This window comes from Aspergillus ochraceoroseus (genome assembly GCF_002846915.1).
Source record: "Aspergillus ochraceoroseus IBT 24754 chromosome Unknown P175scaffold_6, whole genome shotgun sequence".
Lineage (NCBI taxonomy): Eukaryota > Fungi > Ascomycota > Eurotiomycetes > Eurotiales > Aspergillaceae > Aspergillus > Aspergillus ochraceoroseus.
The window spans coordinates 124,904-149,450 of NW_024468481.1; the positions used below are offsets into that span (position 1 = coordinate 124,904).

General features: G+C 49.4%; 9 protein-coding genes across 9 annotated transcripts; 6 read left to right on the plus strand and 3 right to left on the minus strand.

Moving 5' to 3' along the window:
• Positions 1-2,726: 2,726 nt before the first annotated feature.
• P175DRAFT_0517402 (MFS transporter) lies at positions 2,727-4,848 on the plus strand. Its single transcript, XM_040898978.1, has 5 exons — positions 2,727-3,158; positions 3,223-3,336; positions 3,393-3,525; positions 3,581-4,007; positions 4,069-4,848. The coding sequence occupies exons 1-5, from the start codon at positions 2,819-2,821 to the stop codon at positions 4,582-4,584; spliced, it is 1,530 nt and encodes a 509-aa protein (XP_040750470.1). The 5' UTR covers positions 2,727-2,818; the 3' UTR covers positions 4,585-4,848.
• Positions 4,849-5,187: 339 nt separating this feature from the next.
• Positions 5,188-6,896, minus strand: ayg1 (heptaketide hydrolyase ayg1; the record flags this gene model as incomplete). Its single annotated transcript, XM_040898979.1, has 6 exons — positions 5,188-5,499; positions 5,570-5,643; positions 5,693-5,825; positions 5,880-6,619; positions 6,675-6,749; positions 6,807-6,896. 6 exons carry the CDS (start codon positions 6,894-6,896, stop codon positions 5,394-5,396), a joined length of 1,218 nt encoding a protein of 405 aa, XP_040750471.1. The 3' UTR covers positions 5,188-5,393.
• Positions 6,897-8,238: 1,342 nt separating this feature from the next.
• On the plus strand, positions 8,239-9,952 carry abr1 (multicopper oxidase abr1; the record flags this gene model as incomplete). The annotated part of the gene is given in 3 exon segments (XM_040894045.1): positions 8,239-8,574; positions 8,650-9,748; positions 9,765-9,952. 3 exon segments carry the CDS (start codon positions 8,239-8,241, stop codon positions 9,950-9,952), a joined length of 1,623 nt encoding a protein of 540 aa, XP_040750472.1.
• A 649-nt stretch (positions 9,953-10,601) lies between these two features.
• ugd2 (putative UDP-glucose dehydrogenase Ugd1) lies at positions 10,602-12,611 on the plus strand. Its single transcript, XM_040894761.1, has 4 exons — positions 10,602-10,837; positions 10,887-11,233; positions 11,289-11,426; positions 11,484-12,611. Exons 1-4 carry the CDS (start codon positions 10,621-10,623, stop codon positions 12,405-12,407), a joined length of 1,626 nt encoding a protein of 541 aa, XP_040750473.1. The 5' UTR covers positions 10,602-10,620; the 3' UTR covers positions 12,408-12,611.
• P175DRAFT_0533502 (glycoside hydrolase family 75 protein) lies at positions 12,486-13,295 on the minus strand (the record flags this gene model as incomplete). Its single annotated transcript, XM_040900061.1, has 3 exons — positions 12,486-12,743; positions 12,801-13,154; positions 13,206-13,295. 3 exons carry the CDS (start codon positions 13,293-13,295, stop codon positions 12,486-12,488), a joined length of 702 nt encoding a protein of 233 aa, XP_040750474.1.
• An 891-nt stretch (positions 13,296-14,186) lies between these two features.
• Positions 14,187-16,054, minus strand: P175DRAFT_0481919 (putative rhamnogalacturonase; the record flags this gene model as incomplete). Its single annotated transcript, XM_040895483.1, has 3 exons — positions 14,187-15,152; positions 15,204-15,781; positions 15,847-16,054. 3 exons carry the CDS (start codon positions 16,052-16,054, stop codon positions 14,256-14,258), a joined length of 1,683 nt encoding a protein of 560 aa, XP_040750475.1. The 3' UTR covers positions 14,187-14,255.
• A 349-nt stretch (positions 16,055-16,403) lies between these two features.
• Positions 16,404-16,979, plus strand: P175DRAFT_0533504 (uncharacterized protein; the record flags this gene model as incomplete). The annotated part of the gene is made up of 2 exons (XM_040900062.1): positions 16,404-16,468; positions 16,529-16,979. 2 exons carry the CDS (start codon positions 16,404-16,406, stop codon positions 16,977-16,979), a joined length of 516 nt encoding a protein of 171 aa, XP_040750476.1.
• A 780-nt stretch (positions 16,980-17,759) lies between these two features.
• Positions 17,760-19,862, plus strand: P175DRAFT_0549112 (putative amino acid transporter; the record flags this gene model as incomplete). The annotated part of the gene is made up of 4 exons (XM_040900427.1): positions 17,760-18,167; positions 18,231-18,411; positions 18,469-18,932; positions 18,987-19,862. 4 exons carry the CDS (start codon positions 17,760-17,762, stop codon positions 19,542-19,544), a joined length of 1,611 nt encoding a protein of 536 aa, XP_040750477.1. The 3' UTR covers positions 19,545-19,862.
• A 1,089-nt stretch (positions 19,863-20,951) lies between these two features.
• On the plus strand, positions 20,952-24,448 carry GbpA. Its single transcript, XM_040899385.1, has 4 exons — positions 20,952-21,769; positions 21,841-22,737; positions 22,792-23,472; positions 23,524-24,448. Exons 1-4 carry the CDS (start codon positions 21,397-21,399, stop codon positions 24,276-24,278), a joined length of 2,706 nt encoding a protein of 901 aa, XP_040750478.1. The 5' UTR covers positions 20,952-21,396; the 3' UTR covers positions 24,279-24,448.
• The last annotated feature ends 99 nt before the right edge of the window (positions 24,449-24,547 follow it).

Sequence of the window (24,547 nt, forward strand, 5' to 3'; positions counted from 1 at the left end):
TCCGGGCAGGCACATTCATTCTGGGCAGACTCTTGGTACACTAGGCACAGTTATATCCCATGGTGGTCAGATGTCTCTGTCCCTGTCGGAGTGAATATCCTTATTCACCATGTAGATTTATTCCTTCGCCGCGTACTGCGTCCCTCGCTTTCTTACTTGGCAAATAATGTGTTACACTTATGCATCCAATGACAGTCCAACAATGTTCGCGTGGTGTAGTGGCAATATATTGCTTTCCTTTTTCCAAGCTGTGCCTCAACGACTCTCCTAAAGCTTGAACTCTGTGAAGGGAGACAGAATCCGGTACGGCATCTACGGAGCATCTATGCCGATGGTAGTTTACCATTACTATGTAAGGACGACAGCATATATGAATTCTCTGCATAAAGCAAAGTGTGAGTACCAGGATATATTTTCCCATTTTATTAACAAGGGACAAATCCAATCAGAGTCGATTGGGGTATTTGCTCACAGCTCAGGCACTTTAGATATGACTAAAGGATACGGATGGCTTATGTTCACCAGCGACTTAGGAACTCAGCATCATCATTCATTTCAATTAGGGATATTAAAGCTTTCTGAGCCAGTAGTATAACGCTCATCAGAAAGTGTGCGACCGCAATTAAATCGCCTTCGACGGACTAATAATTCCTTGCATATTCTTATTGTAGAAGTGGGACCGGATGTGTCGAACAATACCACGATTCGATTCGCTATGCGAATACCACGCATACCTCACTGGGATGTGAGATCGAGCTGGAGGGTCGACGCATTGGTAATTCTGCATGAAAATACCGAGTAGGATGGGGAGTGATTAATGCTTGAATGCGCTAACTATGTGGCTTTTCCTGGGATTTGGACCTTTCCAGACCATCGATGTCAAGTATAATCCTTACATAAGAGATGAAATTATGCAATACCTAAATACTTGCTATGTAGTGCGGTTTCAAATCGATTCTGGGTTTAATTGAACTGCGTCATCATGCCCCCATTCATCTGAATATACACCATATTCTCAGGAGAGGTGGCCCATCCGTACCTGGCCTAACTTAACCTACTGGAGATTCTGTCAAACCCCTGCAAGTCTCGAGGACAGGGAATCGAATATCCACCTGCAAAATAAGCCCAGGTCAGAGTTGGTACTATATCATCCATCCCCCAGCACTAACGTTGCCCCTGTTACCTTAAATCGACCAGATGTCTACAATGCAATTTACACTACTATTCCGCCGGGAATACATACAGCCGTGGAACAAGCAGATATCGACTGATGTTTCCATTGTATGATTCTTCAGGAAAATAGTAATGGATCCCTCGAAGATTACTACATGATAAAGCGTTCCTGGAATACTATTTAGACCTTTTCCACAGCCACAGACCAGCCGTTGCGCAGGTTCACAGAGCCCCATTACTAGAGCTAGCCACATGGCACTTGTATGTGATTTTGTTGTGACGGCTGAGAATGCGAAGATCTGCTATGCTCCGAGTCGAGGTTAGGATTGTAATACAACTGCTATGTGGGCGTACTGTGTCAAGGCAGAGAAGTGAAGATTACGGAGGAGGAGATGGTTCATTACAGGCCTGAACTGATGCCCCACGGATGTTCCCCTAGTATTGTACACAAATCGAGTTTAACGCGGAATAGCAATGAAGATTGAAGCTCCGTTGGTACCATGTTAGCCGTTTACGCCATATTTGACGCGGAAGAGTAGAAAGCACATTGGGGAACTCATTAATTTTACTCTGGATTGGGGAAAATCTCGTCCGGATATTGTATTCGTTGACCTCAATAATTCATGGATACTGTACACCAAAATTGTACGTTATGCTGTCAGATATTTGAGCTGGCAACGATTCTCCTAAAACCCCTCACTGGCGCATGTTAAACACGCACCGTTCATTCAAAAAAAAAGATCAATTTCTAGGACATGGCTCAAAGTGATAAGCCTCTGCTGTTTGATTTGTTGCATGGTAACCTGAAACATGTCTAAGACTGCAGCTAAAGTTCAGCTCAATTTAGGCGTCAACGATGTGGCTATTAAATCTCAGTAGTTAAAGGGAGACATATAGCCCTATACAAATTTCGCTATCAGGAGTAGACGGGCCGCGATACATGAAATACTCTCTGACATTATTCAAATGTGTATGTTTCGTACTCAACTGCCCCCGATGCTGGTGCTGTTATGCTTCTCGAGCAAGCCCTATATGTATGGGTCAAACGAAACAACTCACAGTACGATGGAAGATGCCGATCACACTCGGCATGCGGGTCTTGCGGGACAAGGGCAACCATGATTCTGGTAGATATAGCAAGGAGAAGCGTATCTAGCCTGAATTTTGTCTTCTGTGCGGGTCAGTCAAGTATGACCTTAGCGCTTTATTATTTGTTAGTCAAAACAAAGAGTGTAACTCTACTATCCACCTTACCCTAAAGACATAAGACAAGATATACATTAGTGGATTCGGACCAAGATAACATCTTCATTGTCCATTACTTGGCTTCCACAATAGCCTCCTTTCTGGCCCAATAGTGAAATCCTTGCGCCGTTCTTTTGCAGATTTTTCGTCCATCTTACTGGGCACCTAGCTCACTTCGGTGCGCCTAAGCAATGCCAGTAAGTTAACCCCTGAGCATGTGATTATCTAGGGACGTTGGACTAATAATATAAGCACAGCGCAGTCAGTTCTTTCTCTATCAATCTCTCCTCCGAAATCCTGGTGAAAAACCTTGCAATCCTAAATGTAACCCGCGGGAGCAGGGCTCTTCACCACAAAATTCCCTGGTCAGGCGAACAAATTATCAGTACATGTCTGCACAATGACAGACCCAACTCATGAACTTCGCACTCAAGATGAAAACACACCGCTGTTGAGCTCTGGAGATACCCCTCCGGCTTCTATATTAGGGCCCAAAAAACCTGGGAAGCTGCGGGTGCTGGTCATCACTTCGATCCTAGTGCTAGCGGTCGATTTTGGCTTATATTTGACAATCGTACCACAGACAGATATTTTCGAAAACATTATATGCCGTAATTACCTGGCTAATACCAATCAGCCCACCCCTGCGGTTCCTCCTGTGAATCTGTGCAAGTCCGAGCCGGTCCAGAGCGAACTAGCGTTGGTTAATGGATGGAAGGAGACTTTCGATGTGCTACCTGGTATGTTGAAGAGGGTCAAGCTAAAAATTGCAACTGTCACGGGCTGATCGCGAGTCGCTTTAAGGGATTGTTTTGTCAGTTCCCTACGGGATTTTGGCAGACAAATGGGGCCGTAAGCCCGTTATTACTCTTGGAATGCTAGGCATTATCCTGGGGGAATGCTGGGTTAGAATAATTTGTAAGGGATCTCGGGTGGTGAATAAAGATCACTTTAGCTAAGACATCGTCTGCCAGGTTTGTACTCGAATATCCTCCCACTGCGCTTAGTATGGGTTTCGGGAGTATGGAGAATCGTCGGCGGAGGAGATCTAACCCTCACCTCTATCGCCCTCGCAATGGTCGCAGATTTGTTCTCGGGGGATGAAATGTGCCATTCGCCAATCTTGCCCTACGAGTTAGCCCACTGACTGACGGTTTAACAGGGCAACCGCCTTATTTCGGCTAAACAGCGTAGCGATTCTCGCCGAGATTCTGGCCACGCCGGTCAGCGCATCGTTGATGAGATATAATGCATGGCTGCCATTCATGCTGGGACTGGGAATCTCCATTCTTGGCTCGTTTGCCGTCGTTTTTCTGCCAGAAAGTCTCGCTGATGCACAAGCAAATACCTGCTCTTCAGCCATCCTTGGTGAAGAAGAGGAGGGCTCCGAGCTGGTCTCTGCGAAACGCGACATGCCAAAATATCTAAAAAGCAAAGTTCGTGCAGTCCGGGACTCGAGCCGCTTTCTTTTCAATCCTCCGGGGATGATAAGCCCTCTCTTTGCGCTATTCATCACATCTCTGGGTAAACAATCTACCACTCTGCTTCTCCAGTACAGCTCGATGAAATTTGATTGGAGCCTTGCCAGCGTAAGAAACCTCGACTTATGAAGTTTTCACATCCAGAGTCTAAATTCTAATGGCTCTTCAGTCTAGCTTCCTGGTGTCGTTGCGAGGCGCCGTCACGATGGCAAGCTTTTTGTTTCTTATGCCAGGATTGTCTTCGTGGATTACGCATTATCTTCACCTCCATGGAAAGTGGAAAGACCTATGGTTATCCCAAGGGACCAGTCTCATCTCGGGCATTGGCTTTTTCATTGTAGCAATCACCACATCCCCGGTTATTCTCGTCATCGGGATGATCTTTCTTTCATTTGGCGCAGGTTTTCCGGTAACGTGTCGCAGCTTTGTCACATCCCTTGTGCCGCCAGATCACGTCGGAAGGCTGTATTCAGCTATTACAGCGGCAATGTCCGTTGGAGTAGTAGCCTCCGGTCCATTTCTGGCATACGCATTCAGTCTTGGCCTGCGCCTGGGTAGTTTATGGATTGGACTGCCTTTCCTGCTGGCATCTGTTGCATATTTTCTCGGTTATATTGCTCTTAGCCGTCTCCAGATTCCTTGGGGGGCTCATCCAGCAGAAGAGCAAGAACCGCTTGTGCCCTGACATGATTCATTGTTTCATGAGCAGCAAGTGTATGAATGACCAAAAATACCTTCTTGATAGCTCTTATTCGCTTGACAGCCTGTGGAATTTTGAATCCTGTCGATAGCAGAAGGAAGCTCCCTTTCCTTCTAGTCCAGGTCTCATTAACCCTCCAAATTGCATAAACTTGCATTAAAACACCTGTACAAATATATACGTAGGGTTTTGAGTGCGTCTTTCGACTTCGGGTTGACCCATGTCATGCTATTATTGCCATGACCTCGGAAATGGCTTATATTCATCCATTTACAAGACCTTAGGTTATACATCGAGTCGACAGTCAAGTTCAATCATGGCAACTCCCCTCAAGAGACGGCAGCAATAATGGCGAATTCTACGTAGCAATCCTGAATCATTCGCAAAGCATGAAATTTTTCAATAAGCGTAACCTAAAAATGACGACTCGCCGACTCATGCATGGCCATATATATAGAATTGTATGCAAGGCAATGGCTTGCACTTCCAGCTACGAAACATGGATTAGAGATACCCGACGTGATTGCCCCAATAGAAGGGCAGGGTATAAGATGCCATCTCCAGGTAAGACGGCTCTGGAATATAAACGCACAGTGTAAAAGACAATGGGATGGAAACACGATATGTAGAGTCATGGCAAATAATCTTCATCATCGGAAAAGAAAGACTTGGCTTGATAGACCACACGGTTGTTATAATGTGGTAGCATAAAGCAGCTGTGCGGTGCGGTTGGATGTCGTCTGTATCTGTCTGGGTTGCACTTTACGACGAATTGACCGCGACGAAACGTGCATTTACTTCTTGACGGAGCTCGGGGGTGATCCTAAAATGCCCTCCAACCATTTGTACGACGGGGAAAGACTATGGGGATAACCCATATGGGGAAGGCCCTGGAAGAATCTGTGTACCATCAGCAGCAGCTCGTCCTCTACTATTTGGAGCAGAGAAAACACCCAAGGCGTCTCCTTACCTTCCCTCTTTGGGACTGCCATAGTTGAAGAGAATAAGGCAGTCCTCAATTGGCACGACCCCGTCATCCACACCCTGTATGAAGAGTCAGCTGGGCTCTTCACGAAGGATGGATTTTCCTTACATTCAAAAGAAGAAGCCTACAGCTAGGCTGATCGACGATTTTTGTTTCAACCAACGAGAATTTTTGCTGTGCATTCTTGCAAAAGTCTTCTGGGTCATCGTAGCCATATTTTGTTGCCCACGCGCGTACAATCCTGCGCAAGAGAATCAATATCATAGCGCCTGAGCCGGGGTAGACAGTCACTCACTGAAATGGATATTCATGGTCTTCCACCCTGCGCAGCCACTCGGGGTCCAGGAAGTGATGCGATCCGGGACCATGGGCGATGCAGCCCGCCAATCTTTCACGATGTGTATGCGCCACACGGATTGCATAGAACCCACCCGCGCTGAGGCCCCACGCTGCGATTTTGGACATGTCAAAATCGGATCGGGAAGCCATGTAGTCCAGCACGCTGGACCAAAGGCGATCCGGAGCATCTGGGTCGGCCGGGTCGGCCGGGGAATCGGCTGTTCCTGGAATCTCACAGATGACAACCCCCCAGCCGCGACTGATAATCCCGTCGGAACGCTGGCTGTTATCGGGCCTGTAACCGTCCAGGCCCGTCATAATCAGTACCCCTGGCACTGGACTGTCACGGCTCGCTTCTTCTGGTACGCGAATGTAGATGGGAATATGTGAGCCGTCCAAGCCTGCTCGATGCGGGTGTGGGATTATAACCTCCTTGAGTTGTGGGCTCCAGACCGAGGCGGCTTTCAGGTACGCTTGCTTTTGCCGCTCGAATGCGCCTCTTTTGATCCCCGTCTCGTTTGGCGCAACATAAGGGAAACGAGAAATACGGTACACGACGGCGGCTCGGCGGAGCAGCGCGGCTGCTTTGTCGGAGTCGCCGCGGCTGAAGGCTGCAGATGCCTTCTGTTCCAGGGATTCAGCAAAAGGCAGAAACGTTTCAGTGTATGCATCGGAATATGCGTCATTGATGTTGTTCTAACGAGCTGTGAGCCCTTGACCTAGTTATTCAGTAATGGCTGGCATGGCCTACCGCGATTAATTTCTCGAATATTGGAGCGAAATCCTCGTACTTTCCATCGTGGAAAGGGTAAACCGATTTTTCACACTGTTTTGGTCAATCCAGTGAAGTTTTTTCGTGTGCCGGGACTGGTCCACGACGTACAGCAAATTTCCACTTTGTTTCCCACAGCGCCTTAATCGACCCTTTGTGTGGATAGACGGTGTCGAACTTCTCCCCCAGAATCCAATTCATTTTGCTGGCCATGTTGCTGATGGCTCGAGTATGGAGAGACTGAGGTGCGTGTTGTGTTGTATGTCCAGATTGGGAATTAGATGTTTTCAGCTACCAGAGAACTTGCGGCGGCAGGGGTTTAACCAGCTAAAGATAGGGATGAGACTTTCTCCACGGGGATGGACCTTAAATATAGCCCTCGCAGCAAGTCTCAAGCTTCGAGCTACCATGAGGGGGGGATTGTCGGGGAAATGAGACACGTCTGATTCTTACACTCTAGCTACGCCTGTCCAAGGGTTTCGTGCTACGTTCCTATCTGGCATAAAGCATGTCAACTAGGGCTTGGACAAGCCTGACTAGAGTGGAGCGTACATGGTATTCCCAAGTCCACCCTTTCATCCTTTGTCAAGTCTCGTTGAGAAGCCCAGTCGGCTCATGTCCTATAATCGCTAGTCATAAACTGGTTTATGACCATTCCAGAGGTGGTGCAAAACCAGTTATAGCAAGTTTATTGTGCAATGGCTGGCTATGGCGATAGACCTAAGAACCGGTATTCGGTGGCAACATTCCTCGTCTCCCTGCATGCAATGATTAATGCAAGGCAAATTGTTTATATTAGGAAGGGAGACGAGTACTCCGTATAGAAAAAAACTAACACGCTTCATTTGGCAAACGACACGTTGACCGGAGAATAAACAATTCAGTATTATACAAACATGTGCACCAAGAGTCTAGGAAACATTTCCGCATTTCCCTTGGTGGGATAGGGCCTAGGGTTTTGGCCATTGAAACATGGTATAGTAATTGGCTAACACGCGAAGTTTCGCTATGTATTGCTCATTGGACCTAGATATCACTTCCTGACAATCCTAATATCAAGCTCCTTATAAAGGGATTGGAAACTACTTCAGATAAACCTTCACGCAACGATTCCGGTTTGAAAAAAATCTAAGCGTTACGAAGTGCGGTAAGGGGCATTTGAGAGTATCCCTTGATTGATTCACTAAGGGAAATAGGAACAAGACCGAGTCTTGTCAAGGCACATACTATTGTCTGTATTTCCACGTTCCCCGTGGAATTGTGCCTGGATGAACGCAAATATACTGCGTATTGCTGTTTGGTTACTGAATTAGGACAGTACTCGTGTTCCGGATGTTGATTCAGAAGCCATGGTTCTTCGTGGGACCGGGTAGCCCTATGTCAGAGGACAAGGGATGTCTGATTACATTACACCATCCAAGCCACTTATTTAATTCTCCCGGACGAAGTATGTCAAGTAGCCTGTTGCATTTGCGCGTCCACAAACTTAACTTTTCGTCATTAAAATTGGTGGACTGCAGCCTGGCACCACCGGACTATACAGATGAACTGGCTGCTATTCGCCTTATGCCTACTGTGGCATTCAGAGCTGGTTTTCTGCAAAGATGTCTACTTGAATTGGAAACTCACTTGGGTCAATGCCGGACCCGATGGTTTCCAACGTCCAGTGATAGGCATTAATGGCGAATGGCCGTGTCCTCAGGTCGACCTTCACCTCGGTGATCGGCTGATTGCAGATGTGTATAACGGACTTGGAAATCAGTCGACCGGAATTCATTGGCATGGGATGCACCAGTTTGGTAGCCCCGAGATGGATGGTGCCAATGGTGTAACACAGTGCCCTATTGAACCAGGCCAACATATGCGTTACGACTTCCAGGTATATCCCACTGCCTTCCAATATTGAATACCCCATCTGAGTGGCATCAATGGCTAAGCTTACCGGAATGTCCAGGTGAATCAAACGGGGACTTTCTGGTATCACTCTCACCAGATGGGTCAGTATCCCGACGGACTTCGCGGTCCCCTGATATTGCATGATACGAAACCTCTGCCATTTCAATATGACGAAGAGATTACCGTTACTGTGTCGGACTGGTATCACAAGCAAATGGGGGAGCTGGTAGATGAGATGGAAGAAGTTGGAGTAGAGCCTACCCCGGATGCCATATTATTCAACGAGGCAACCAACACAAGACTGAAAGTCGATCCTGGAAAAACATATCTGATTCGCCTCATTTGCATGGGGAACTGGGCTGGACATTCAGTCACTTTCGAGGATCACGATATTACGATCGTTGAAGTTGACGGAGTTCTCACGAACCCGCATTACTTGCCGCCGCAGCTCATGCGAATAGCCCCCGGTCAACGCATGAGCGTACTTATCACCACCAAAGATGATACAAGTAGGAACTACGGGATCCTGGATGCAATGGATATCGTGGAAATGTTTGTGCATGAGAACCGATCAATCCCTGCCGGGTTTAATCCCAATGGGACAGCGTGGTTAGTATATGACGAGCAGAAGCCACTCCCTCCGGCTCCAACCATCCACGTCACCGATGCCAGCGTTGATTTCTTCAATGATCTGAACCTCGTCTCATATGAGCCTAAACGACGGCTGGAGCCAGTTGACCGCCAGATCATTTTGAATATCTCCCAGGCGTCTCAGGGCAGGATCGCCGCGTTTACAATTAATGACCAGGTATACGAAGAGCCCACAGTCCCAACGCTCTACACTGCTATGTTGGCAACTCCAGAGCAGGCACCGGACCCCTCGATCTACGGTTCTACGAATCCTTATGTTGTTAAATATGGCGAGGTAGTTGAAATCGTGATTAACAACTTCCACAGCAATCTACATGCATGGCACTTCCACGGCCATACTCCCCAAATTATACAGCGTGGGACGACATATGGCGGCTACTTTGAAGGATATTTTCCCAACATCTCGTCCACACCACTGCGTCGAGACACAATAATGGTGGAGCCTAAATCTCACCTCGTGTTCAGGTTCCGTGCGAAGAATATTGATAAGTGCTCCTTGCCTCCGTGTGAACATGAGATGAGATTCTGACTTGCTTCTACGCATCTGGCTGTTGCATTGCCACACAGAATTCCACGTTGCCGCACACCTCACTGCCACCATTATCGAGGCCCCCGAAAGGCTTCACCAATTCCGAGTACCGGAAGATCATTGGCGCATTTGTCCTTCATCTGTCCTAGGGGCTACTGGCAGCATAGGAGCCCTGAACTAGGCACCCTGAATCGGTTAATTTCTCGATATCTAATGTATTAGTATATATGTGTTGACTTCGCGTCCTTGCGTGGTGTTTATATACCCAATTATTTTTGGTACTTGATAGAGCGTGGAATATCACTGTCTCCTGCGTGGCTTATTCTGGTCGGGCTGGAAGAGACCCGGGAGACGGAATGGCAGTCAGAGAATGTACATTGATTATTCTTAGAACCTGGGAGCAAAAAGAAAACATTTATGATGGCAATGAAAGAGAACATCAGTTCCGTTTGTAAATGGCTCTTCTCTCTTCTTCCACATTGGACTGACTGACCACAAGCTCAATATCACAGCGAGTCAAGTTGGACACGTTTGAAGGTCCGATCTAAAAAAAGAACCCATTTCAGCCTGACTTGCGAATCTATAAGGCACTATCCAATCATATCAGCCAACGCAGACAAACCAACGTCAAAGCTTGCTGGCCACGTCGGCGCACTATGGATAACATCTTACGCCAACCCAAGCTCGTGAATTAGGACAAGCGGTCATGGTGATGTGGCTAAATAACAGGAAAGTAGACCGCCTTTTGGCATGTCCTTCTCCGCGTACTCTTTCGCTGTGACTTAACCCTCACAATGCGAGGAACCAAATGCCAAAGGAAGGGAAAGAATTAGGGAGAGGACCTTAGCCATGATGGCGTTCATTCCGTTCTTGCTCGTCCTCGCAGGCCTGACGCTGCTGTTTTCGCGGCGCCGTTATAAAGCTATCGAACAGAAGGAATTGCCCCGTGTTGTTGTAAAGGGACACACGTTTTCGGATAGTGTGGAAAATAGGCCAGCAGAAACCCAAAAAAGCTTCAAAGTCGAAAACGTCCGTCAATGCTGTATAGTCGGTGCTGGTCGAGTTGGTGAGTATCTCTTCACGTTGTAGGTTGGACGGCAGTTTATGGTTTCTAGGTGCGGTGACTGGTATTGTCCTCGCGTCTCAAAACCCCCATGTTCAGTTCTATCTGGTAGACGATGATGTTCGTCTCATCGATGGCTGGAAGTCCGATAAAATTCCCATTTTCGAACCGGGATTAGAAGGGCTGATGTTCGATGACGACCCTGTTGCCCTAGTGGAGCGAGAAAGCCAATGCACCGAAGACACTACTTCGGTTCAAGATCCGAGCCGTGGGCCACTAAGCGGTTCGCAGAAGCGACAGCGGAAACTAGCAAATCTGACCTTCTCGACTGACATCCATGCGGGTATAGCCCCTGCGGATCTCGTCTTTCTGTGTCTGGAGACCCAGACTGCACTCTTCGTAGGTTTCCACCCATCATCTTCCACCATCGCCAGGAGGCTAATTCTGTGTCGAGGATAATGAAACCACAAAGCCGGACCTGTCCCGGCTCGAATCTACCATCCAAGCCATTGCACATGTCTCGACGGGCCATAAAATCATAGTCCAAAAGACCACGGCACCCTGCGGTATCGTGCAGGAGATTAAGAAGCGGGTGAGTGGTGGATCCCATCCAGTAGTGAGTGTTATGGTCAAGTTCTAAGATCACCAGTTGCGGAACATTGCCTCTCCAACCGCCTCGTTTGATGTGCTCTCCAACCCCGAATTCATCGTCCCCGGAACAGCAGTCCAGGACTTCCTCTATCCTCCGCGGGTCATTATCGGTCATATATATTCCGAAGATATGTCCCCCCAAGCCTTGACTGCGTTGAAGCGCCTTTATATCCCCTGGGTTCCCGAAGATCGAATCATCACCATGGATGCATGGTCATCCGAGGTTGGTAAAATCGCGGCGAACGCCCTGATCGCACAACAGATCGCGAGCCTTAACTCGATAAGCGCGCTTTGCGAGTGTACAGGCGCCGATGTCCGACAGGTATCGGATATGGCGGGATTTCCGCCTCTCATGGGGTGCGGGAAGACGTGGTCGCTCACTGAGGTGCAATGCCTGGTGTACTTGGCGCGAGAACTGGGCCTGCAGCAGGTGGCAGAGTATTGGCGCTGCGTGCTCCGAATGGAAGAATTCCATCATCGACGGATTGCGGGTCGAGTCGTCGCCTGTCTCTCGGGGGATTTGAGTGAGCGGAAAATCGCTCTGCTGGGGATTACTACGGAACTTCCCACAGCATTAAGCTTCATTCGGGAGCTGCGACGCAGTGGCGTCACGGTGAATACATACGACGGCCGTGCCTCCAGCCAACAGATAGAATCCGGGCTCCGGCTGATTGACACGCAATGGGAGGGCATTACGGTGGCAGAGTCCCTGGAGACAGCGTGTGCCGGATGTAGTGCGGTAGTCGTGCACGCCGCGTGGGACGGATTTCCTGGCGACGATTCTCGATGGCAGGAGATTGCAAACAGCATGGAGGAGCCTAGAGTCTTCTTCGATCCTGCGGGGGCTGTGGATCGCTCGAAGATGCGGCAATTAGGGTTCGAGATGTTGCAGTCAGGAGTCAGGGTGCAGGAAGTGTTGTAACTGGGATGTTTGTAGTTCTATGGTATATATATAATAATGTTTTCCATGTCAATTCTAGAGGTGGTGTCCGCTTCCGATTTACGAGCTCAGGCTGCTAACCAGTTCATCACCCAACCCCTTGATGCTTTCCTCAAATGCTTGCGCGTTCTCAGCGGCCCAATCTGCATTGTTTCCGGGGACTGCATTGGAGCCAGTGAAGCCAAGGTACAAGACATCGTCATCGGTATGGCCATTATCCCCGCTGATGCCTTCGTCCGGGAAGCATAGCTTTGCGAGCGAGATAGATGCTTCTCCTGTCAGGTCTCCGCCGTTTGTATCCCCCCAGATGCCATAATGCTAAAGCCTATGTTAGTGTCGTCTTGTATGTCCCAAGCAAAGTGGCGTCGAGCTTACCAGCTGGCCGCCACAGACGACGGCCATAACGCTTAGAGGTTCCATCCCATATTCCTGCGGGTCGAAATTGGTGTTTCCAAACACGACATATGGATGCACCTTAGCGTTCAGGTCCGATATACCATAGTCGCCAAGTTGGGACTGGAACGAGGTTTGGCCCTGCCCAGAAGGGTCGTTGCCGCAGTCGCCCCCGGAGTCATCTGTACCATCGCAGTCTATATCCATGTCTGCAAATCCACCACTTGTGGAATGGAGGAAGATGGCACCACCAATGTCACCACAATACTGCTCATTCCCCCCGGCACCACCCCCGGGAGAGAATCCATCCGCAAGGACATGGCTGCATTCTTCGGTCTAAATGCGTCAGCAAGAGTAAATCAACGAAATTATCAGAAAAGGACGCACTTTATGTTGATTGTAGATTTCCTGTAGATTGTCGGGAATGTTATATCCAGAAACAAGCCCTACTGACAGCAAAAATGAGATCAAATGCATATTGATTGTGTAGAGCACTGAGGAAAGTAACTCCTTCAACAATGTAAAATATGCGCGGCTGGGGTCTTTTCTATCCTGCCACAGGGGCGGATTTTCTTACTCCACGGACTACAAACTATCACCTCTGTACAAAACAATGATGAATTGAGTATTCCAACCCATGGTGTCTCGAATCTAATCCATGATCTGTAAGCAAAACACAAGGATGACGCTTATATAAAGTCCCCAATTTCATAACTGGCTTCGTTGTAGGTTAAAGTTGCAGATATAGTTCTATACAATTTCGGTATGCACCTTGTGGGCTGAGAATCAACTACGGGAACTCCAAACCCTGGTAATTCCCAAGGCACAGAGTCCCTCTCAGGCCCCATCAACAATCACAGGCAGTCAGTGATAATCCATGATTACGGGCCAGACGACGACATTGTCTGGATCGTGTATCGGAGCCGCGACAATCTAGACCAAATGGGATATTGATCGAGGGGCGAAAATGACCTCACCACTCAGTAAATAGCGTATGCTTTCTTTGTTGCGCTAGATTAAAGCCAGTAATACTGTGGTTCGGAAGTAGGTAGTTGAACATTTCGACATGTTAGCTATATGAGATACCTTGATATCTGTCAATACTCGTCTAGACGACAAAGGTCCAAGGTGATATCGAGTCTCCACCAGCGTATTGACACCGGCAAGCTTACACTAATCAATAAACAAGAGGGAATTGGCCCCGTGTGGAAATGTGGGTAGGAAGCTCGAGTCCCACATATGAACCTGTATTCACAGCATAGTCTAGACTCGTAAATGCAATTACATAGGCTAATACATCTAAGATCATGTACTCCCGCTTCTGCTTTAATATTATCTCTTATAGTATTTTGAATTATTCCGCACATTCTCAAGGTATGCTCAGTATTTCATAGATGATAAATAAACACACTGTAGGGAGTTGGATTGGACACCCGCTTAGGCTTTCTCCAGGATTATACTATCCCACATGAACCCATGCCATCTGGAGGATTTTATTACCTGAACATCAACCGTATTCCATCCCTCTTGAAGGCGGCCCTGTGGAATATCAAATTCCAAGATTCTCCATTCTCCTGCAGTTGTTGCAGACCGGTATAAACATGGGTCATTAGGAAGTGTGGTCAAATTCCCAATCGGGCGATCACTATCACCATTCAGTAGAATCCGCGATGTGGTTCCGCTGGAATACCCGGCCAAGGAGACGGTCAGAATCCCAGCGGTCCCTGCTGTCGTCTCATCCACTAAAAAGCGAATGGACCATGTGCCTGCCGAGGCCTGGCCAAAGCACCAGTCGGAAGTCTTGTTCGTTCCAACGGTGTATGTCAAGTTGGCTGGGCAATTGTCCACCAGCGCATGCTGATGGGGCGCACCGCCGTATTGAAACCCAAGAGACTTGCGATCAAAGTCACCGAGTTGGAAAATCTTTTGCCGGGGCGAGATAGTCCAGCTCACTTTGCCAAGTTGCGTGCGTTGGCCTTTCTTCACTGTAACGTCGTTCTCAAGCAGTGTCGTCGAGACATCGGCAATCTGACCACCGTCGGACCACGCTTGCAAACCATAGTCGCCTGCCCGCACGTTCTGGAAAGTGAACCGACCGCGACTGTCGGCTTGCGTGGTATAATAGTAGTCCCTTCCCATGTCCAACGATGTCTGGTTTGGGTGGTTGTCGCCCAGGAATACGGATGCGCCCGCCGCCGTGCGTCCATCGGACAGAACCAGTTGGCCGGAGACAGAACCCCGAGTTTGATATGTCTCGTCGTCCAACCATTTATACGGCCAGCTACTAAATTCTTTTCTGGCGCGTGCGGCAGCATCAGACTTAGATCCATCATTCTAGTTGCGTTAGGGCATGATTCTATACAGCGTGCACGAGAGGTGCCTTACCAAATACCACAACCATGGACCCCATAGTTTCCCATCGGGAAACACATCGGCAGAAGAGACCTGGAAATGGGTTCCATGAAGCATGTTCAGCTGAACTGCATCCCCCGAGGAGCTTTCTCGATGTACCATCAACTCCTGCTTTACATGGTTACCATTATAGTAATCCTTGCCGGGGTTGATATACCAGGACCCGAATTCGTCGCCGTAAACACCGTAATAATCCTGATCCCTCACCCACGCCGCAAAATCGTACTTGGTAATATAAGTTCCGTCCGCGAGTTGCCAGGTCTCATCCTGCACCTTGGTCGAGGAAAGGATCGCCGAAAGTGGCGGGAGCGGTGCGTCCTTGATGTTCGTGCGGCCGTTGGGGAAGGTCGTATTGTCCAGGCGCCAGAGGGTTCGGAATTCACCCAAGGTAGGGAGCGCATGGTTTACAAAATACTGGTATGCTCCGGCCAGGTCCTCGAAAATCACCCAGTGGAAGTCGCCTTCCGCAGCCGTGAACTTGACATCCAGGTACTCGCGAGTCTTTTTGTAGACTTCGACCGACGTCCATTTTAGGTCAGAAGCCGCTCCGTCTGTTCATGTGTACCTATCGTTAGCCGGGGAATACGTACGTTGTACAAGGAAAGAAAGCACCCACTGTACGACACGTAATGTCCGACAGCGTTTGCCACAAGATCTTTATTCTTGTAGTAAAGCTTGACTCCGTACTGCAATCCAATGGTGACATTCCACAGGTCGTTCCCGATTACATGGGTTGTATCGTTCACTGTCTGGAGAAAGGGTCCCCTGGCCTGAACTCCTATAGCCAATGCCGCAAGTGCCGCCACAGCTCCTGGGACAAACATCGTGGGGTGTGCTGTACCAATTGATAAAGTCTGGATGTGGAAAATCAGTTCTCTGATTCTGCCTTCAGAAAGACACATATTTATAGTATGACTAGGATCAGTTCCTGAATGTCTTCCCCCCCCCCCCCCCCCCCATACCTCGGGGTAAAGATGCGACGAAACGCGGGGGCGCGGACTATGACTGGTGGAATTTCCTGGGGAATCGGAAAGGTTATATGATGTTCATTTATTTTCAGGCTTGGGATAGATGGGCTTGGTGTATCAAGTAGTGCACGATTTACAGTGCACACTGGAATCCCGTTGGGTTTGAAGTTGTAATAACCGGTAAGTTCATGCATGTCTTCTTGAAATGAGTAACTGGAGCTCAGACGTCGCACTCGCTGCGGAGTTGGAAATTATGCTTGAGTTGCGAAAGTGCGGAGTCGTCTCGGATAGAGGCTGGCACTTCCATTCAGGCTGATTTACTCCGGATAGCGCGGAGGTTTCCCCAGATTCGATATCGGAGAATCTCCCGCCTGTGGAAGATCTGCTCTTTTATTATCCCGAGATATTTGGGTTGGATTGGGTCGAGTTACAGCAGACACAAACTGGCCACGGCCGCTTGAACTGTGTGTTTCAACAAAGGTCCCGGTCATTATATATAAGAGCCTGGAAGGAGCTCAGGTTTTGCCACGTTTATGGAGACGTCGTTTTGATCTTCAGGCTCTTCCCTATCAATAGGGAAAGCAATCCGCATATAACTTTCTCTCCGTGTACCGAGATCGTGCACGACAACGGAAAAGATCCTTCATATCTTACCCAGAATACAATTGCAACCGTGCTGATCAGTGCGGATCGGTATCAACATGCTCAATACGAAGTAGATATGGATGTGACCCGTCAGATAAAACTCCTTGCATTGGCGTCGTCGAGACGTTGGTTATGACCATGCGCAATCAAATTCAACCATAGGAATCCCAGAGAAGTAAACCCCATTTCACAAGATCCCCGAGTTTTCCACAGCGAAGCAGTCCATGCTCGAAATAGACCAGAGCAAACATCGTAGTTCCGGACGGAGTCTACGGCGCTCTCTCTCCTGATCCACCTGGTAGCCAGGTGGTCGACAACCAGCTGGGACGCCTAGGAGAATTTCGAACGTGGGAAGGTTCTAGGGTAGTTTTTGATGAGGACACAGCTCTGTTCCCCATGTCTAGCAGAAATACATCGACAACAAGGTGCGAGGGTTTGTGGCAATCCTGTTGTCAATGTAAGGGGGTTTCAGCTAAACGCCTCATACGCTGTGTTATCAAATCTGCGGTCAACACAACCATTTGTCGCCTTGAGCTTAGTTTTAGGGTTCGATCATTCTGCCTATCCAGCACAATGCAACCCAGCATCTTAGACGGTATAGTCCGGTTGTTCGGTCTTTTCTCCAACAAACTTGCCCTACCCAATCGTCCTTATCAATGGTCGAATAAGGAAGGGATGAGTCGGAGGTTTGTCGCCATGTAAGCCTTGCCTCCTTTTCATCATTGAGTCTTGTACGACCAAACATTTCAGCCCGAGTCATGCTTGTTTGGGAGGAGGGGAGGGAGGGGGGGCTGTTGGGATCACAATATAATCTCCCCTGTTTTCCTTTCCCCTCAAGCATGAAGCAAAAATTCCGAGGTCGTGTGTTTCTTTCACTTATCTGCGTGCCGTTTGACACGGACGACTTCACTTCACTATGGATGTGCCTGCTTGCACTCCCAGTAGCCCGAACGATGAGGTAGAGAAGGCTACTAGTTCAGAGCTCCATAACATCGACCATGGAGCCGATACTGAGCTTCAGCGCATGCTGTCCACCCGTCACTTGACAATGATCGCCCTTGGTTCCTCGATTGGCATGGGCCTGTGGCTGGGGAGTGGCACATCTCTATCCAATGGAGGCCCAGCTGCAATGCTCATTGGGTATATACTGGCGGGAACAATGGTTTGGACAGTCAGTCACTCGATTGGCGAGATGGCTGTTTTGTATCCTCTTCCCTCGGCCTTTGTACAATGGGCATCAATCTTTATCAGTCCATCGGTCGGGTTCGCTGTCGGCTGGGCCTATTGGTTCTCATACTTCATCACGATTGCGAATGAATTGCAGGTAAGCGGCCGTTTAGCACCGATAGTCCTAGATTGAAGCACGGCACGTAGCTAAGTATATCAGGGGGTGGTTACAGTGCTTCAATTCTGGACTCATGCGGTGCCAACCGCAGCATGGATCACTATCTTCTGGGTAGTCATCATCTTCATAAACCTGTGGGCAGTCAGATTCTTCGGGGAGGTAGAAGTGGTCTCCTCGACCATCAAATTCTCCTGGATTTTTGTCGTGATTCTCTCATTGATTGGTTTGAGACCTACCCTTTTTTTTGACATTTTCCTGACCCTAACTCGTTCATGCGTAGTGATATCGGCTGGGGGCGCCCCAGACGAGGGACCTATCGGGTTTCGGTACTGGAACTCAGAGCCGTTTACGAACGGATTCAAGGGCTTTCTGAGCGTAATGCCCACCTGTATTTTCGCCATGTCGGGCTCCGAAAACGCAGCCATGGCGGCTGCAGAGACACGGAACCCTCGAAAGTCTGTACCTAGGGCTGTGGGCTCTATCTGGCTGCGGCTGTCCTTGTTTTACCTGCTCGGATCACTCGTCATCACCATCACCGTCTCCCCCCATGACCCCAATCTCTTTGGGGGGGATGGAGCGAACAATTCCCCCTTCGTCGTTGCATACCAGAATGCCGGCATTCCGGCTCTCGCACACATGATGAATGCCGTTATTTTCATCTCGGTGATTTCCACGGGGAGTATTTCCGCGTACGGTGGCTCACGGACACTAATGGGCTTGACACATCTTCGCATGGCGCCAAAGGTTCGTATCCCCAGTCCCGGATGGACGTGTTGCTTCGCTAACAACAAGCAATAGATCTTTGGCCGTGCAGACAAGACAGGCCGCCCTGTTGCAGGGCTGTTCGTTACCCTGCTGATTGGAGGAGGATTAGCATATCTCAACGTGAGCAGCCGCGGTGCGGACGTCTTTAGCTGGTTCTCCAATCTATCCTCCCTCTTTACGTTGTTTGGCTGGGGATGCATCTGTCTTTCGCATCTCCGCATGCGGTACGCGTGGAAGGCCCAGGGACGATCCGAGGAAGAATTGCCGTGGCGGACGTGGGCCTATCCTTACTCCTCGTATTGGGGGCTGGCCTGGTGCATCATTCTGATTATCGCAGAGTTCTATCTGAGTATATGGCCCCTTCATACTACTCCGAACGCAAAGGACTTTTTCGCCAATTACATCAGCGTCGTGGTCATTGTCTGTGTATACCTCGGAGCGCGGTGCTGGTACCGCGGGCCCTGGTGGGTGGATGCTCAGACAATTGATCTGGATGCGCTACGACGATTCTACGCGCCTGAAGATGAAGAGACGCAGCCAACGGGGGCAAAGAAACTCTTCTCGAGGGCCCTTGGTTGGGTGATTCAGTAGAAGACTCCATAGGGCAAACTCGGAGATTTCCTACTCACCCAAGGCATTGAAAATGATAAGCCGTGAATTAATTACATGTACCGCATACTTTTCCAGCAGAAATAGAGTTCAGTGGGCTCGTTTGTTACTATCCATGTTGTCGGAAAGATGATATGACCCTATCTCTACTAATATCAACAGACAGACCAAATGAGAGCCTCGGGACTTCATATCCCCAAGTAAGAAACGGGAGAAACCACTATATTTAAGCGAAAAACTAGCGATTTGAACTAGTGAAGCATGGTGCTGCACATGCTCTTTACATTCGAGTTCTACATATATATGAGAGTTGCAATGTTTCGGCAGGCAATCGTTCTACGGATGATATCGGCAACTCCTTTCGTCTGATTTCCTATTTCCAGTTAGCTCTTGCGAGTCACGAGCATGGCTATATGGATGATGAAAAGTTTGATAACTCAGAGAAAGTAACAAGGGAAGAAAAAATCGGTTCATGGCGATGGTTTTGACACCCACGAGGAGCCAGGATGAACTGATTGGCCATGATGATAAACAAAACAGTCCCGGTCAAATTGATGCCGGTTCACATCTAGCTTGAAATAGTTAGAGCTTCCGAGAAGATTAAGCCAAAATATGTCTTAATTTACACGTTGGGTTAAGGTGATCCACTTGCCTGTACACAAGAAACAAGAAACAAGAAACAATAAACAAAGCAGTAAACAGTAAACAGTAAACAGAAACAGTAACCCGCAAGAATGGCTTGAGGTGAGAGACTTCAAGTGATACTTGACAGAGACCGAGTCAAGGTGCCTAGATGGCCAGATTGAATCATAGAGTATGTATTTAAGTCTGAGAGAATGCAAGCATGGCATGGCGCTTGACCATGACTGATTTAATATCAGCCTCCACGCGAGAACCGCCTAATGTGCCTAATCCTGCGGCACTTGCATTCCCACGGCTCGTAATCTGTCAAAGCCGTCCCTCGTTCTCACATGAATATCAATTGTCGAGTGTGTTGGCATGGCCGCGACCTGGTCGAGCGGATACATATGAAATCGCCTAACACTAGCCCGCCCGGTTTAGAGGACGGACAACCACCGATCCCTGGATAACAATCAGGCTTTGCAAGGGTTCGCCTCGCTTTCTATTCAGGTTCTTGCTCTTTCTTGTCCATGATCAGAGGGCATCTTTGCACGAGCAGCCGTGTGGAAGCCTGATGTCATCCACAAAAGTACGCGGATATAAAATAGCAGGCTGGACAACGCAGTTCTTGCTTATGTATTGGCAACCGAGGCGAAGGCTGCAAGCCTCATGATTCCAGCCAATCAGCCATGGGATTTGCCAACATGGAACACATTGTCGCTCATAACGGGCACATTAGACATCGGTACCTAATGCCTAACCGCGACTGTTGGACCACTCGCAATGTGACCCTACGAAAATAGACAGCAACACCGTTTCAGAAATTCAGACAGAAAGGATAGACTAACATGAACCCTCCTCAAGTGTTATTACACGGTTCCACCGTCTGGTGCTCCGAAAAAAAAAGAAAACCCACTTGGGTAGATGAGAAAGAGTGGCAGGATGATGTGCCACATTGCAAGTAGCGGTGAATCGACTTCATCACCAACTGTCGCCTCATCATAGGCTTATCCAGCCTTCGAAAGGCTATTGAGCAGAAGATAGGAACATTTGGCCATGTCGTTGGCTCGGATTCGCGACAAACAAGATCTAGCAATCGGGGGGTTTTGTGGCGCCTTTGGACATGAGGATATCTGGATAAATACCATGGCATGGGCCAACGCAAATATTCCCCGTCCTCGATTCCACCCTCCAAACTTATCTTTTCCCGTTGATGTGTTTCTCTTTTCTACTCATCTTCTGGCGCACTCTCAGGATGGACTGCCCTGTTTCCCACTCTACCCGTTTCCCCTTCTTTTTTTCCTCTTGGTGGTCGTCGACTCGTCGTCCACTGCCACCGAGTTCAATATCCGTCTCCACACAGACAAGCCCGAGAACCGTGCATCCGCCGCCCGAGCTTCTGGTCGAGATGGACCGTGAGATCGCCGGGAGGGAGGCGAACGAGGAGATCGATAATCTCATCGGCCTGGACAATGTCAAACGCCAACTTCGCGGAGTCCAGACGTGGGTGCAAATATGTCGGCGTCATGGACGAGACCCCCGAAGCGAATGGTATAATATCGCGTTGCAAGGAAATTCCGGCATTGGTACGTAACTTACTAGGAACCCGCTTTGCCTTCATGGGTTGCAGTCGCCGTGCTAACGAATCCCCGGATAGGCAAAACCACAGTGGCGCGGATCTACGCAAAACTGCTGTTCTCCATGGACATCACCGACTCACGCCACATCAGGGAGACTACCGGTGCAGAGCTGGCCTCGACCGGGATTGCTTCCTTATTCCAGACCGGAGAGGAATCACGGTCCCTGTCGCAGCCATCGACGGTGATCATCGACCATCCCTACGACATGCGATCGAATCAACCCGTGGTTGAGGATCTCATGCAGCTGATGGAACTCCCCACAACCAATCGACTCATCGTGATCTTCACCGGCGATTCAGACGAGATGGACAAGTGGCTGCGGGAACAGCCTCGCCTCCGTCGACTCACCTGTAGCAGCATCCGGTTTCCGGATTTCGACCGCGATGACCTGTTGCACCTGCTCGGACGGTATATCAGCCAGGAGTATCACGGGCGCATGCAGGTAGAGGGCGGCCTTGAGGGTCAGTACATGCAGGTGGCGGCACGACGACTGGCTCATGACCGAACCAAGAAGGGACACAGCAATATCTACAGCGTGCGAGAGTTTGTCGCGGGAGTGGCTAGACGACAGGCGGAGTTTCTCACGGATCAGCAGGACCGGGGAATGGAAGATGTGGATCACTTCTTTTTCTCCAAGGAAGATCTCTTGGGACTCCGCCCGACGGAAGTCATAGCGAAGAGTGAAGCATGGGCCATGCTCCAGAAGATGGTTGGCCAGGGCCCTATCAAGACATTCGTGCGCGAAGTCCTGGATACGGCCGAAGAAAACTACTGGCGCGAGATCCAGGGCCAGAAGCGTCTCGCAATCCGACTCAACCGCACGTTTATTGGTCCTCCAGGGACCGGGAAGACTACAGCTGCCCGCCTCTATGTTCAAATCCTGGCAGATTTGGCCCTTCTTCGGAATCCCACAGGTATGTATTTTCGGTCCCGTCCGCTGCTGTCGAAACCAAGCCTAACAATCACAGTTGTCTTTCAGCGATTGTCCGATGAGGATGCCATCGCCACGATGCAGTCAAGTCCATGTCATAATTTGATTATCGATGTGGATGCTGAGGTGGAGGAAATCTCTCCACCTATGGTCGAAGCAGTGTCGCAGAGATTACTGATTCCACAGGATCAGACCTGCACCATCCTCTTAGGATCTACCAGTGCAATCGACCGGTTATTCTCTGATCCGCGGGGACCCAAGAGAGCACCCCCCATGGTTGTGCAGTTCGAAGCCTTGAGTTCCGAGGATATGAAAGAGCTGGTCGAGCTGAAACTGCAGGAGCAGGACGTGAGCGCAACTCCCGAAGCCCTGCAAGCCGCCTTGGAGATCCTGGAGCACGCACGTCTACGCAAAGACTTCGATTATGCTCGAGCTATCGACCATCTCCTTATTGCAGCACATCGCAATTTTACGGCCAGACAGACGGCCCCCGCCAATAACTACGAGGAGCGGATACTGGAGGCACAAGACTTCAGCATCGAGTTATCAAGTGTTCGCTCGGCGCTCTCGTTCCGCGAGGAACTTCGCCACACCATCGTGCCGGATGATATCATCGCAGTTCTCAAACGCTACCATAATGAGATGAGGGCTGCCTGGCTCGTAGGCCAGAATCCGATCGGGCGAATGCCGTCTGCCTTTGTCTTCAAAGGAGCATGTGGTATGTACACACTTCAGGATGCTTGAATTTCTTCTAGCTAAACATCGACAGGTACCGGAAAGCGAACCGTTGCGCGACAACTCGGCGCCCTGTACTATCGGATGGGAGTTCTGTCCAGTGAAGTTGTCGTTGAGTGCTCAGTAGCCGACCTGCTCGCGACCCAGGGGGCTCGTGAACAATTCGCACGCAGTCGAGGTCAGGTTCTCTACGTCGAGGACGCCCACCACCTGGCCGATTGCGAGATCGCCTCGAAAGTGGTGGACGAGCTCGTCTATCTCATTCCTCGGCAGGAGGACCAAACCGTGGTGATTCTGGCGGGCCAGACACCGGAAATGGATCAGCTCCTGGCCAACAGACCTCGTCTGTCGGCAATTTTCCAGGAGGAGATCGTGTTCCGCACCCCGACTCCGCGAGAGTGCCTGCGGCTCCTTGATCGACGACTAGAAGAGAAGGGGGTCACGGGGACGCGTCCCTATCTCTCGGATCCGCAGTGTCCCAGCCATCGCGAGTTCACTCGGGCTGTGCAGGTCTTGTCCATGTTCCCTTGCTGGGGTAATGCAAAGGATATCGAGGTGCTCGCACGATGGATGCTCTCTGCCGCTGTGCGCGTGACCCCTCTGGAGGGATCTGCGCTGGCAGACCTGCAGCTGTCGGAGGACCAAGCGATGACCTGCATGATCAAGCTATACAACTTGAAACGTGACAGGCTGCGCTATAACCAGGACCCGAAAGCGCGGACGTTGCCGAGGGTTCTGTCGCAGCCTCGATGTGCTACCGAACGCGCTGGCGTGAAGTTTCCTGTCTAACGATTGAATGTGAATATGAGAAGCATCTGTACAGGAGTTGGGATATTCATTGGCATGTTATGATTTTCATTTGTACAATTCAAATTGACTAGTCTATTCGTTACTTTTATGATAATGCATTCATCACGGCCGAGAAGCGACATGTTCGCATTCTTCGGGGTACATACCTCACTCAGCTTCGATCCACCTGTAATATCTTAGTATCACCAACACTCTATCTGTATGATCAGCTTAAATACTCACATCGAAACGATGGTCATATCCTTTGG

Bases quoted from the DNA above. Each gene is read 5' to 3' on its own strand.
- ugd2 (XM_040894761.1), top strand. From the start codon at position 10,621: ATGATGGCGTTCATTCCGTTCTTGCTCGTCCTCGCAGGCCTGACGCTG. The intron at 10,838-10,886 runs GTGAGTATCTCT...TATGGTTTCTAG, and splicing joins AGTCGGTGCTGGTCGAGTTG to GTGCGGTGACTGGTATTGTC. The intron at 11,234-11,288 runs GTAGGTTTCCAC...TTCTGTGTCGAG, and splicing joins AGACCCAGACTGCACTCTTC to GATAATGAAACCACAAAGCC.
- P175DRAFT_0517402 (XM_040898978.1), top strand. From the start codon at position 2,819: ATGACAGACCCAACTCATGAACTTCGCACTCAAGATGAAAACACACCG. The intron at 3,337-3,392 runs GTAAGGGATCTC...ATCGTCTGCCAG, and splicing joins ATGCTGGGTTAGAATAATTT to GTTTGTACTCGAATATCCTC. The intron at 4,008-4,068 runs GTAAGAAACCTC...ATGGCTCTTCAG, and splicing joins TTGATTGGAGCCTTGCCAGC to TCTAGCTTCCTGGTGTCGTT.
- GbpA (XM_040899385.1), top strand. From the start codon at position 21,397: ATGTGTTTCTCTTTTCTACTCATCTTCTGGCGCACTCTCAGGATGGAC. The intron at 21,770-21,840 runs GTACGTAACTTA...ATCCCCGGATAG, and splicing joins GCAAGGAAATTCCGGCATTG to GCAAAACCACAGTGGCGCGG. The intron at 22,738-22,791 runs GTATGTATTTTC...TAACAATCACAG, and splicing joins CCTTCTTCGGAATCCCACAG to TTGTCTTTCAGCGATTGTCC.